This window comes from Ornithorhynchus anatinus, chromosome 15 (genome assembly GCF_004115215.2).
Source record: "Ornithorhynchus anatinus isolate Pmale09 chromosome 15, mOrnAna1.pri.v4, whole genome shotgun sequence".
Classification (NCBI taxonomy): domain Eukaryota; kingdom Metazoa; phylum Chordata; class Mammalia; order Monotremata; family Ornithorhynchidae; genus Ornithorhynchus; species Ornithorhynchus anatinus.
This window is the reverse complement of record NC_041742.1, coordinates 3,296,932-3,308,942: the sequence shown is the minus strand read 5'-3', so window position 1 is coordinate 3,308,942 and position 12,011 is coordinate 3,296,932. Positions and strand designations below refer to the sequence as shown.

General features: G+C 49.4%; 1 protein-coding gene across 1 annotated transcript in view; it reads left to right on the top strand.

Annotated features, from left to right (window-relative positions):
- The window catches only part of ERN1 (endoplasmic reticulum to nucleus signaling 1), a 64,645-nt gene that overhangs the window by 45,078 nt on the left and 7,556 nt on the right, over positions 1–12,011 (top strand). Inside the window, 21 exon segments of the mRNA XM_029079883.2 lie at positions 403–507; positions 1,402–1,430; positions 1,432–1,664; positions 2,431–2,495; positions 2,498–2,532; positions 3,063–3,110; positions 3,112–3,144; positions 3,146–3,215; positions 3,538–3,552; positions 4,959–5,077; positions 6,457–6,651; positions 6,842–7,130; positions 8,534–8,569; positions 8,572–8,623; positions 8,773–8,795; positions 8,798–8,845; positions 8,848–8,918; positions 8,920–8,962; positions 9,795–9,893; positions 10,394–10,497; positions 10,499–10,597. Of these exon segments, the coding sequence (XP_028935716.1) occupies positions 403–507; positions 1,402–1,430; positions 1,432–1,664; positions 2,431–2,495; positions 2,498–2,532; positions 3,063–3,110; positions 3,112–3,144; positions 3,146–3,215; positions 3,538–3,552; positions 4,959–5,077; positions 6,457–6,651; positions 6,842–7,130; positions 8,534–8,569; positions 8,572–8,623; positions 8,773–8,795; positions 8,798–8,845; positions 8,848–8,918; positions 8,920–8,962; positions 9,795–9,893; positions 10,394–10,497; positions 10,499–10,597 (1,811 nt within the window).

Genomic DNA, 12,011 nt, shown 5'->3' with positions numbered 1-12,011 from the left:
TTTCAGCTGGGCATCAGGGAACATGTCCAAATGATTTTATTTTTCATGCTTTTCATCCTTCTTCCACTAGCCAACTGTAGAGCGCGGGACTCTCCTCCGAATGCTTTGAAAAAAGATAAACCTGTGTTGTGATTTTTAGGGACGTGGGGAAGAAAATCTTAATCACAAGCCTCCTCAGTGATAGAACCAACAAAACAGGCTTTTTCGGATCCACTTCCACTGTGGTTAGACTATATATAGATTATTTGTGTGGAAAGACAGCCATTTAACTCACCTGCCTCTGCAGGCAAGGAGAGAGGGTGTTAGCGTGGAAGGATGAGGCAGGATCATCGGAGAGTATCAGCCTCATGTCAGGTTCGGAGATACCTGGGAATGGGTTCACAGTGCTCTTTTTTCCCCATGCAGAGTACACCATCACTATGTTTGATACCAAGAGCCGGGAACTGCGCTGGAACGCTACTTATTTTGACTATGCAGCCACTCTTCCTGAGGAGAACGTGGAATACAGTAAGACCTCGAGGCCTGCTCAGGTGGCCCAATGCTGTCTCTCTTGGACCAAGGGGATGCCAGGAAGTAGTTGTTTGGGTTTTTTTTAAGAGAATCCCCGAAATTCTCCTTTGAGGTTTTATGCTGCATGAAACAGTGATTTTTTGTACAAAGGGACTCAGGGCAGGGGTGAGGGAGTGTCTTGGGGGTTATTTAAAGTGGTCAAAGCCCTGCAGGGAAGAGGGGAGCTCCATAGTATTGTTCCTGGATACTGTGAGAAGCAATGTGCCCAGTGGATAGAGCACAGGCCTGGAGTCAGAAGGATCTAGGTTCTATCCCGGCTCCGCATATGTCTGCCTCTGCGACCATGGGCAAGTCACTTAACTTCTCGTGCCTGAGTTACCTCATCTGTAAATGGAATTAAGCTTTGAGCCCCATGTGGAACATAGATGTTGTCCGACCTGACCATCCTTGTATCTACCCAGTGTTAGTACATTCCGGGCACATAGTAAGCATTTAACAAATACTGTAAAAACAACATGCCTTTCTTGTCCTGGGCCTTCCGCCTCCCAACCAGGACTGCTTGTGCTTGCCAGAGATGCCGTCTGCTCCACGCTGGCAGATAGCTCAGTTTTCAGGTCCTGTCCTCGGCTCAGCTTCCAGAATATCGAAAATGAGGCAGAACTCCCCAGTTTGTTGGGCACAGGAGTCAACACTTCCTGGATCAGGGGATTGTTCCTGGAACGTCTGCAAAGGCCCACATCAGGCGGGATCTCAAAACTCCCGGGATCCTTAGAAATCTTTTGTTCTTCTTAACCGAATGGTCAAAGTCCGCTTTCGGAGTAACTCCAAGAGAATAGAAATGTGTATGGCTGCAAAACCCGACCCGACCTCGTGTATTTGATCCTGTTTCAGAGATGTCCCACTTTGTGTCCAACGGAGATGGGACTGGTGGTGACAGTGGACAGCGAGTCGGGGGACGTCTTGTGGATCCAGAACTATGCGTCCCCGGTGGTGGCCTTCTACATTTGGCAGCGAGAGGGCCTGCAGAAGGTGCTGCACACCAACGTGGCCGTGGAAACCTTGCGTTACCTCACCTTCATGTCTGGGGAGGTGGGGCGCATCACCAAATGGAAATACCCTTTCCCTAAGGGAGACCGAGACCAAGGCAAATTGACGTGAGTCTGAGGGTTTAACTGAAATTCGTTTCTTCCCCTCTCTGCCTGTGGGCTGGGCTTTGAAACCAGCAGGCGTCCGAGTCGGGGAAGGAAGCCTGGAGATTTGGTTTTGCCATCCCCTACCCATCTTGAATGCCCTGTGATCGGAGGATGTCACTTCCCCTACCGAGTTTCTTCACCTGTTAATTGGAAAAGAGAAGCGACCCCTTTAGCTCTGTGGCTCCTAATGCCCACCTGGATGCATAGGGTGAAAAATATCCAATGAAAAGTGCTCTTTAGGCACAACATTATTCTCTTTGACTCCCCCTCCCCTCCCCACCAAAAAAAAGGCCAATGAATGTAATCCCTATTTCATAGCTATTTAGTCAATCAGTGGTATATACTGGGTCACTACTGTCTATAGAACAGTATAGTAAGCCCTTGGGAGAGTACAGTAAACACTGTTTTGTTTATGTTTGTGCCTTGTGCTGATTTAAGAACCTGGACCTTATTCAAACAGACTACTAAATTTGAATCATGGGGATAGGATCTAAGAATACCCATCACCTTAACAACTGGAAGGTGACCCTGCAATTTAGCATCTTGCCAGACTTCCCCAGAGAAAGTTTCACAGACCAGTAGTGTGAAAGTTTGTGCCCAAAATGCAGTGAGAAGGAAGCCATGCCACCATACTAGACCCTCGCCAAATTGCTGACATCGAGCAGCTTTGCTCTTCAGTTCCTGGCTTTGCAGAAGAGGATTGATTAAGCTGTCATGTGTCCTCCAGTAAATATATCCTTTGTTTCCTTCTAGGCCACCCCTATGTCGGGAAATATTCCACTAGTCTCTATGCTTCCCATCGATGGTGCACGAGGGCGTTGCAGTCGTGGTAAGTCCCGGCGAGTATCTGTACTTCGACCGGTCTATATAACTATGATATAAGCACTGTACTAATAAAGGGCTGGGTTGATACAGGGTATCAGACTAGACATAGTCCCTGTCCCACATGGGCTCACAGTCAAAGACGGCTGGCGGGACAGGGTGGTGGGGGCAGGTACTATTATTTGGTTGTGAGGAAATGGGCCCAGAGAGGTCAAGGGACTTGCCCATGGTACATAGCAGAGTCCAGTGGCAGAACGGGAACCAGCTCTCCTGTCTCCCTGACCCACCGCTCTTTCCACTAGACCACACTGCTTGCGATTGCCGACGTGTCGGCTCTTAGGCCGTCGACCGCTTATTTTTCCCCAGGAGGAGGCAGGGCTCCAAGCCCTTCCACCCCAGTCAGTGGAGTTTCATCTGCGGCACCTAGTGAGAGGTTGTGTGGGTGCCTGCCGACAGAAGCAGAGAATTCCCCCAAGCGATGCCGCCTCCCTGGACTTGCATGAGATCGCTCCTCTCACCCCCAGTCTGTCTTCCCAGCCGCGCGGCAGTTCGTTTCCCCTGCTGGAGGGGCCTCAGACGGACGGCGCTCACCATCAAAGACAACGGAGAGTGCGTAATTTACCCCCAGTACGGACCTGAAGTTTGCTTCCAGCCTCAAAGGGGAGAACAAGCTGGATTACTGGAGGAACTATGGCTGCTCATAGGATAGGAGGCCTGGCCTCTGCCACTTGGCAGGAGCTGCCCTCTTGTGGACGCCTTCAGGGTTCAACTAGGATTAGGATGGGCTCTTTTTGACTCTCCGTCATTCCCCTGGCTAAAACAATTGGTTACATTTTTTTTTTCCGGGCCCTCTTGCTTTTCATTCTCATCTTCGCTCTTTTTCCCTACCGCGTGGGCCATTTATTTCATTACCACTCCTCACATCCACTAGAGGCGGGCAGGGAGCAGAAGAGTAAAAATCAGTTGTGTTTCCCCTGTCTCTGGTTAGATGGCCCAGAGAAGCATGGAAAACATTGGCTAAAATGAGGTTTTGGACTCTCTTTCTTCGGACTCTTCCATCCACCCAGAGTTCTACTCGCAGTGGCAGGCTTATAGTAGCCAATTTCTGAATTTAAGTGGGCTTTACAGAAAACTCTGTAAGCAAGAATTTCTTAAAAGACCACCTACTGTCTTCAATCCTGAATTTGACTTGGAAACCTGAGATGCTCAATTCCTTTTTTTTTTTAAGACAATTGGGTAAAATTCATCCAGCCTTGCGAATGATTGGCCGAAAGAGTAGGTTAGTAAGCCGCCCATTTCTACTTCTATAAAGTGTTATTTCTGTTTGGATTACTTGTTATTTTCAAATTGAATTCACATGATTTCACATCTACATGACCTGACAGGCAAGAATTCCCTAACCCGGTGACGACCCCTAAACCCCCCACATACCGTAGGCAGTTGTCATAAAGGGATATGAGAAGGATGTATTGGCTATCTAGTACACCTCACATTTCAGGAGGTTACAGGCTTCACAGTCTGTGAGACCCTGCAGACCGACAGCAAGATGAAATTCTCCCACTTGCTAGCATTTGTCCCCAGCCCACTCTGTGTCATGCTCTGTCCCCCAGTTTCTTCTTCAGCGGGATCCCGTTGGGCCCAGGCACCCTGACATGGTCACCCAGCTCGTCTTGGGGTGCGGTGTATCTTAACCGGGTTCTCCTACCAAGCGTTGACGTCCAGAGATAACTGACTCTTTTCTGTTGGGGAGACTTTCCGAAGCCATTCTGAGCCCTTAGACCCTTAGAGTGGGAAAAGGGAAGGAAATCTGTGGGTTAACTGAGCACTTCCCCAAGAAGTCTCCTGCCGTGGTCAAGGCCAGGGCGGTTAGGAAAGGGGAAGCCTCCCCCTTGCCCACTCCCAGTTATTCAGGCATTTCTCTCATGTCTTCCTATTGTTAACCTCCGGAGCTTTGGCGTAGGCAGGACCCTTGCAGTGATAAGGGCATCCTTGTTTTGAGGGAAGCAGAGAGGGGATCTTATTGAAGGAACATCTCCTCCAAGAGGCCCTCCCTGACTAAGTCCTCATTTGCCCTTTTCCCATTCCCTTCTCTGCCACCCTTGCACTTGTATAGCAACCTTTATTCACCCGTCCCTCAGTCCCACGGCACTTATGTACGTATCTGTAATTGTTTTTGTTTACATTCATTTCTGTCTGCCCCTCTAGATTTGTAAGCTCGTTGTGGGCAGGGCACGTGTCTACCAACTCTGTTATATTGTACTCTCATGAGCACTTAGTACGTGCTCTGCACATAGGTAAGTGCTCAATAAATGTGATTGATTGATTCCTTGGAGCTGTAATTGAGGAAATTGCTGGGAGACATGGGCACGAAAGAAGTCTGAGCCATAGTAGATACCGTGGGCCATAGCAACATTCTGTCTTTTTGCATTTCAGGGCACCATGAAACCCCACTTTCTGCTTCCACCAAGATTCTGGAGAGGTTTCCCAACAGCCTGCCCAAGCGCGCTGAAAACATCATCCCGGCTGAATCCGAGAAAAAAAGTTTCGAGGAGGTGGGTGAAGAATAGAAAGATCTGCTGTATTTTGCTGTGACTACTGGGCAGGGGAGTGGGTGATAAATGAGAATGTTGTTTTCACTGCCCGGGTAATGTTTAGGCCCTGCAAGCCTGGTTCTCAAATGGATTATCATAGCATGCTGTGAAATGTGGTACACTTTACAGAAAAATTTAAAAAGATGGCCAGGGGATAGCATAAGTTAGAGAAGCTCAGCACATCCAAACATGCCCACCACAAACACACACTTAGAACACACACAGAAAATAGGCCTGTTGAACTGCCTAGGATATCTATTTTAAATTCACCTTCTTTCTGTATACTAACCCTCCCCCAAGTACTTTTAAATTTTTTTAATGGTATTTGTTAAGCCCGCTAACTGTGTGCCAGGCTGTACTAAACACATGGGGTAGTTTTAGCTAATCAAGCTGGACACAGTCCCATGTCCCACATGGGCCTCACAGCTCAAGGCTGGAGGCTTCCCCATTACTACAGATGAGGTAACTGAGGCACAGAGAAGGTAAGTGACAAGTGGCGGAGCCAGGATTAGACCGCAGGTCCTCTTGACTCCTGGACCCATGCTCTATCCACTGGGCCATGCTGTTTCTCGTTTACTCCTTCACTGGCTTCCCTCGATGCATTATTTCTAAGAGCACACTGCCGAGGTAGTTATTCTAGGTTTTACTGTGCTGAAGTGCCCTCTAAACTCAGATGTGAGCAGTGCCTTCCCAACAAAGCCCAGAGAAAGTCAACACCTGGTGATATTGTTAGAGAAGTGCAGTAGGTGAAAAGCAGAAGCTGGAAAAGTGGGAGAAATTCCAGTTTTGACTAGTGATGGTAGATCCCATAACATGAGGGTTTGCTTGTTGGATATCCTGAGGAAGTCCACCTTCAAAACCTCTGGAAATGTTCAAGCTCTTTCTGAATCCTAGAAGGGTCAGTCCAGCGTCTTGTAAGGCACAGTCTTTAATGCCAGAAAGGGATTTTAAAAATCCCACTGCGATAATTCTTAAAACATGGGGCACATGCTCTCCAAACCCTGGTTCATTTGTGCCCTGACTAGGAGCTTTGCAGTAAGCGGCATGGTCTAGTGGATAGAACAAGGGCCTGGGAGTCAGAAGGACATGGGTTCTAATCCTGGCTCTGCTCTTGTCGCTGTGTGACCTTGGGCAAGTAACTTAACTTCTCTTTTCCTCAATTACTTCTCTGTAAATGGTGATTAAGACTGTGAGCCCCGTGTGGGTCAGGGACAGTGTCCAACCTGATTAGCTGTATCTACCCCAGCGCATAGAACGGTGCTGACACATAGTAAGTGCATCAACAAATATTATTTTTATATAAATATTAATAATATAATGATTCCGACTCCTCTCCTGCAAAGGTTATCGATATTGTCGATGAAACTTCGGGGATTTGCCTCCCACGACTCTCAAGATATTGAAGAGACGCTCATCCACGAGCTCTCTGCCAAACCTGAGGCCCCAGTGGACTCATGTTGAAGGACATGGCTACGATCATCCTGAGCACCTTTCTACTTGTGGGATGGGTTGCCTTCATCATCACCTACCCCATGGTAATGCCTTCTGCCCTCGAACCACCCCTGCCAAGAGCATTGCTCTTAGAAGAATTGCAAGGCCACTGCCCTTCTGGCTCTTAGAAGGGTCAGAGGCTGTGGCTGCGAAATTCCAGGCACCAGAGTTACCAGGCGAATCTTGTGGCCGGGGGACGTCTCCCCCCACCCTTTTCCCTTTCTGTCTCCCCAGAGTATGCATCAGCAACAGCAGCTCCAACACCAGCAGTTCCAGAAGCAGTTGGAGGAGAAGATCCAGCTCTTGCAGCAACAGCAGCTTCCCTTCCACCCAGCTGGTGACCTGGCCCAGGACCCGGATTTCCTGGACGTGGCCACCTGCGGGCATTCGGAGAGCTCAGCCACCAGCAGCCCCAATGTGTCCCCCAGGGCTTCCAACCACTCGCTGCACCAACACCTCTGTGACCCGGGAGCAAGAAGAAGCCAGGTAAGCAAGCGTCCTTCTCTTCCCCATCACCTCCCCCGTCGCCTCTCAATTTTTTGACAGTTCTGTTCTTGTAAGCTGCCAAAACAGACTGACAGATAGTGTGGGAAATAGCTTCCCCTTTTCCCCTACCTTCAGGATTTGCCTCTAACTATCCTTCATAATGCTAACCCCTTCTCCTTCATTCTCCTGGTCAACACAATAGTATCAAACTGTACTCTGCCAAGCAGTCAGTACAGTTTTCTGCACACAGTTAGTACTCAATAAGTACCACCTGATTGATTTATCCATCAAATCTTTGAAAACCAAGCCTTTTAAAGGCCAATTAGAACAAATTCGGCCAATTAGAACAAATTCCCTTCATCTACTCTTCCCAAATCGAAGCCAACTCATGGACAGCTGCCATCACCAAACCTTCTTCTCGCTACTCTCTCCTCTCAGGGAATTTAATTTCTGGACTCCTCATCTGCTTGGGCACACTGCCTTGCCTTCCTTAGTCCTCTTGTGTCTCCTCTCCCCTTGGCCCAGCTCTGCCACTAAATCCAGCAATGAAAGAAGAGGTAGTCAGGGGAAAGAAAGCTAAAGTGTGCAGGGAAAGAGGGCAACAAGTAGTTGGGTGAGAACCAGCTGTGTAGGAAGAGAACAAATGGGTCTAGACTGTGGGGAGTTAGGTCAGGGGTTCAAAGAAGCAAAATTGGGACTGCCCTTTGAGAAGAAAATAGGGAGCCAAGGAGCGAGACGTAGGCTCAACTCTGGGATTGATGCTAAGGGATGTTTATTTTAACGGTATTTAACTGCTTATGACATAGCCACTGTACTAAGCACTGGGTAGATCGAAGATAATCAGGCTGTATACAGTCCTTGTTCCACATGGGGCTCTCAGACTTAAACCCTATTTTACCGAAGAGGTAACTGAGGAACAGAGAGGTTGTGATTCACTCAAAGTCACACAGCAAACAAGTGGCATAACTAGGATTAACACCCCAGGTCCTCTGACTCCCAGTCCTGTGCTCTTTCCACTAGGCTCACTGCTTCTCGTGGTGTGTTATAGTTCCAAAGCAATGTGCCGCTTTCTTTTATCCTTTTGGAAGGGCTTGCGGGTGACTGGACTGTGATTTAGAGTGCACCTGGGAAACTCAGGGGACAGAGACAGAATCACCAAAAATGAAGCCCCTTTTCTTTTTCCCTCTTCCCGGAATGAGGGGTGAGGATAGTCCCTTGTTTGACCTCAGGCAAAATCAGAGCAAAATCGCCCAGGGCTGACCCCAGAACCTTAAACATTTTACGCCCAAACAGGCGCAAACAGCAGCTCCCAATTCTGCACTGGGAAATATCTCAAGGAGCACTGGCTGGGGAGGTGGTGGGGGAGTAGGGAAGATTGGCCTTCAAAGGTGGATGTTTCTGCCCCTTTGTTTAAACCAACCTTCCCTTGTCAATGTCCAGATGACGAGACCAATGTGGTGGTGGTTGGGAAGATTTCATTTGCCCAAGGGACGTCCTGGGACACGGTGCAGAGGGCACGATCGTGTACAGGTGAGCGGCCTGGGAAAGCTTCAGTCCGGCAAAGGCACAAAACAAGCTGGCAACTGAGAAGGGGAGGAGGGTCCTCTGGGGTTGTTGCTTAATGTTTCCTAACATGTGGGCGCCGGAGAAAGCAGAGTTCCAACCTTCCTCTCCTGTAGAGGCATGTTTGACAACCGAGACGTGGCGTGAAGAGGATCCCTCCCGAGTGCTTCAGCTTTGCGACCCGGGAGGTGAGTTGCTGCGGGAGTCGGACGAGCACCCCAATGTAATCCGCTACTTCTGCACAGAGAGAGACAGACAGTTCCCAGTACATCGCGATCGAGCTGTGTACGGCCACCTTGCCAAGAGGTAGGGTCCGGCTCCTCCGTCGGCATTGGCTGTAGGGCTAGTGGGGTTGGCCTGGCTAGCAACGCTGCTAGAGAAGCAGCGTGGCTCAGTGGAAAAGAGCACGGGCTTTGGAGTCAGAGGTCATGGGTTCGAACCCCGGCTCTGCCACTTGTCAGCTGTGTGACTTTGGCAAGTCACTTTCACTTCTCGGTGCCTCAGTGACCTCATCTGTAAAATGGGGATTGAGACTGTGAGCCCCCACGTGGGACAACCTGATTCCCCTGTGTCTACCCCAGCACTTAGAACAGTGCTCGGCACATAGTAAGCGCTTAACAAATAGCAACATTAACAAATAGCAACATTATTAGCAAGAGACTATGGGAGTGCTGGCCAGGCTCACAGAGACTGTGGGAGGTCCAGCCCTGCTCACAGAGCCTCCTGTTGTAAACTGACCCCCATTAATGTCAGATGGCTTAGACAACTCGAGTTTGAAAGAGTGCACTTCCTTGGAAGATTAAGTACAGCTCACTCGCTGGCCATCATTTTGGTCCAGTGGTCAAGGAAGTCAGGGCTCAGCGTCCTCTGGTTTCAGAGGTGGAAGTGTGGCTGAGCAGCCTGCCTGGGCTTGGTGGCCAAGCCTAGCCTCTAAAATTATGGCCTCTGGTGGATTAGAGAGAAATTCTTCCCCGAGGGAGTTTGGGGACGGATAGTTGCGGAGAGGTTTATGAGCTGTGAGTGGTGCACACTTGTAATGATTTATCAAGGCTTTCCAAGCCCAAACATAATCCATTTTAGGCAGAAAGAAGGGAAGGTCCAGGCAATTGGGCTTTGACTCTATTCCACCTTCTTTCAGTACGTGGGCAGAAGGACTTCTCTCACCTCGGATTAGAGCCAATCACATTGTTGCAGCAGACGACGTCGGGTCTTGCTTACCTGCACTCCCTCAGCATCGGTGAGAAACCTTCCTAATAGAGGAGAGAGAGAGAGCCCTGGTGGGTGACCGTGGCCCATTGCTTGCCTGCCAGTGGAGACAGCCACAGTGGATTACTCTGGTAGCTCAGCTTGTGCTAGAGCATTATGGGGCCCGACTCCGATAGACCCATGCCCCTTGAAAAATCCAGCTGGGCTCCGGTGGTCTTGGTCACCCCGCACCCTCTCCCCCACCGCCCGGGGCCCACATGCAGCTGGATTTGGGCCAGTAGGTTCGGTGGGGTCCGAGAGAGCCGTGGAACCATCTCACAGGCCACGGATCGGGTCTGCGCAGATTGGAAACGGAGGAGAAATAAGTTTTAGCATCAAATCGCGGAGCCTCCTGCCCTGAGTTTTCGTCTCCCCCGAGGAATCACTGGATGCCACTGCCCCCAGAAGTGGCTGCAGTTCCGCTAGGGCCCTCACTGAGGAAGGTAACGAGGACACTGACATAACTTGGGCCTTTCTCTGTTTTCACCTTAGTTCATAGGAGACTGAAACCACACAACCTTCTCATCTCCCATGCCCCAACGCCCACGGCCCAGATCAAAAGCCTGATCTCTGACTTTGGCCTGTCAAGAAGTTGGCTCGGTGGGCAGGCACGACTTCAGTCGGCCGCTCCGGAGTGCAGGGACAGAGGGCTGGATCGCTCCAGAGATGCTGAGTGAAGATCTGCAAGGGAGACCTGTGAGTTATGGGACTTTGTTTTCTCTGAGTTCTCAGGGGATGAACAGGGTTGTGCCCCTGTCTGCAAGAGCAACCAAATTAGAGCGATCAACGATCCTTCAGTAGTAGTTACCGGAGTGCCTACTGTGGGTAGACCATTCAGTTCATGCTTTATACTCGTTCCTGCCTCCAGCTTTCACCATCGAAATGCTTTTCGCTCCCCCGCTAGAGTTGTAAACTCCTTGCTAACTGCTGTACTCTCCCAAGCACTTGGTATGGTGCCCAGCACTCAGTAAGTGCTCAATAAAATGCCACTGATCATTAGTACTTTAGTGTTCTTCGGAGAGCATACCAAAGTATCGGATAGTCCCTGCCCTCCAAGTATTTGCGATCTTATTGGATATAACCCTGTCCTATCTGGGCTAAAAAGTGTGAAATTTAGGCTGCTCTGAGCTGGTTGTAGAGATGAGCGTGGCGTAGTGGATAGACCACTGGGGCCTGGGAGTCAGACGGTCCATGGGATTCTAATCCCGGCTCCGCCATTAGTCTGCTGTGTGACCTTGGGCAAGTCATTTCACTTCCTCTGTGCTTCAGTTACCCTCATCTGTAAAATGGGGGATCGAGACTGTGAACCCCATGTGGACAGAGGGACTGTGTCCGATCTGATTTGCTTGTTGCCACCCCCAGCGTCTAGTACAGGTGCTTGCACATAGTAAGTACTTAACAGATATCATTTTTATTATTATTATAAGCAAGTGTCTTGCAATGAAGGACTTCTGAAATAGATTTTTCTATCTTTGTTGTGTTATTGTCAGGGCGATGTAAGGGGTGGCATGGGACAGCTCCTGGGGCATTCATTTGGTGTCTCCTCGTCCATCCCCGCCCCCCAAGTGATTCACAGGATGGCTCTGTGAAAGAGCAGAAAGGAATGAGGAAATGAGGCCTCGGAATATTTCCTGTAAACTCCCCACCCAAGCCCTGACCTCATCATGAAGCAGTCAGTCTAAATACATAAACAGTGAACACAGTCGGGTTTTCACTGTGTGTCCGACTTTATGGGAGGAGAAGCAATGTAACTCGAAGCCTCTTATAGGCTCATTTTCCTCATGAGCCACCCATCCAGGGGCAGTTATCCTGAGTTACCCCTGTAAAGTTGAAGTATGATCATTTGTCTTAAGTCCTCTTGACCAAGGCTGCCCTGAAAAGTGGCAAGTAAGTAACCACAACCTCACCAGAGAGGCAACCCGGCATCACAATTAGAGACAGAGGGTGAACACTTCATGGAAAATCACATGCACACCATCTCCCTTGCAAGGTTGCCCTCTTTCCTGTCAAAAGGCAGAGTCTTTGGCAGCTGCATGGGATCATCTTGTCACGCAGTGACATTTATTTATTTATTTGTTTGTTTTAATATGTTATCTGTTAAGTGCTTACT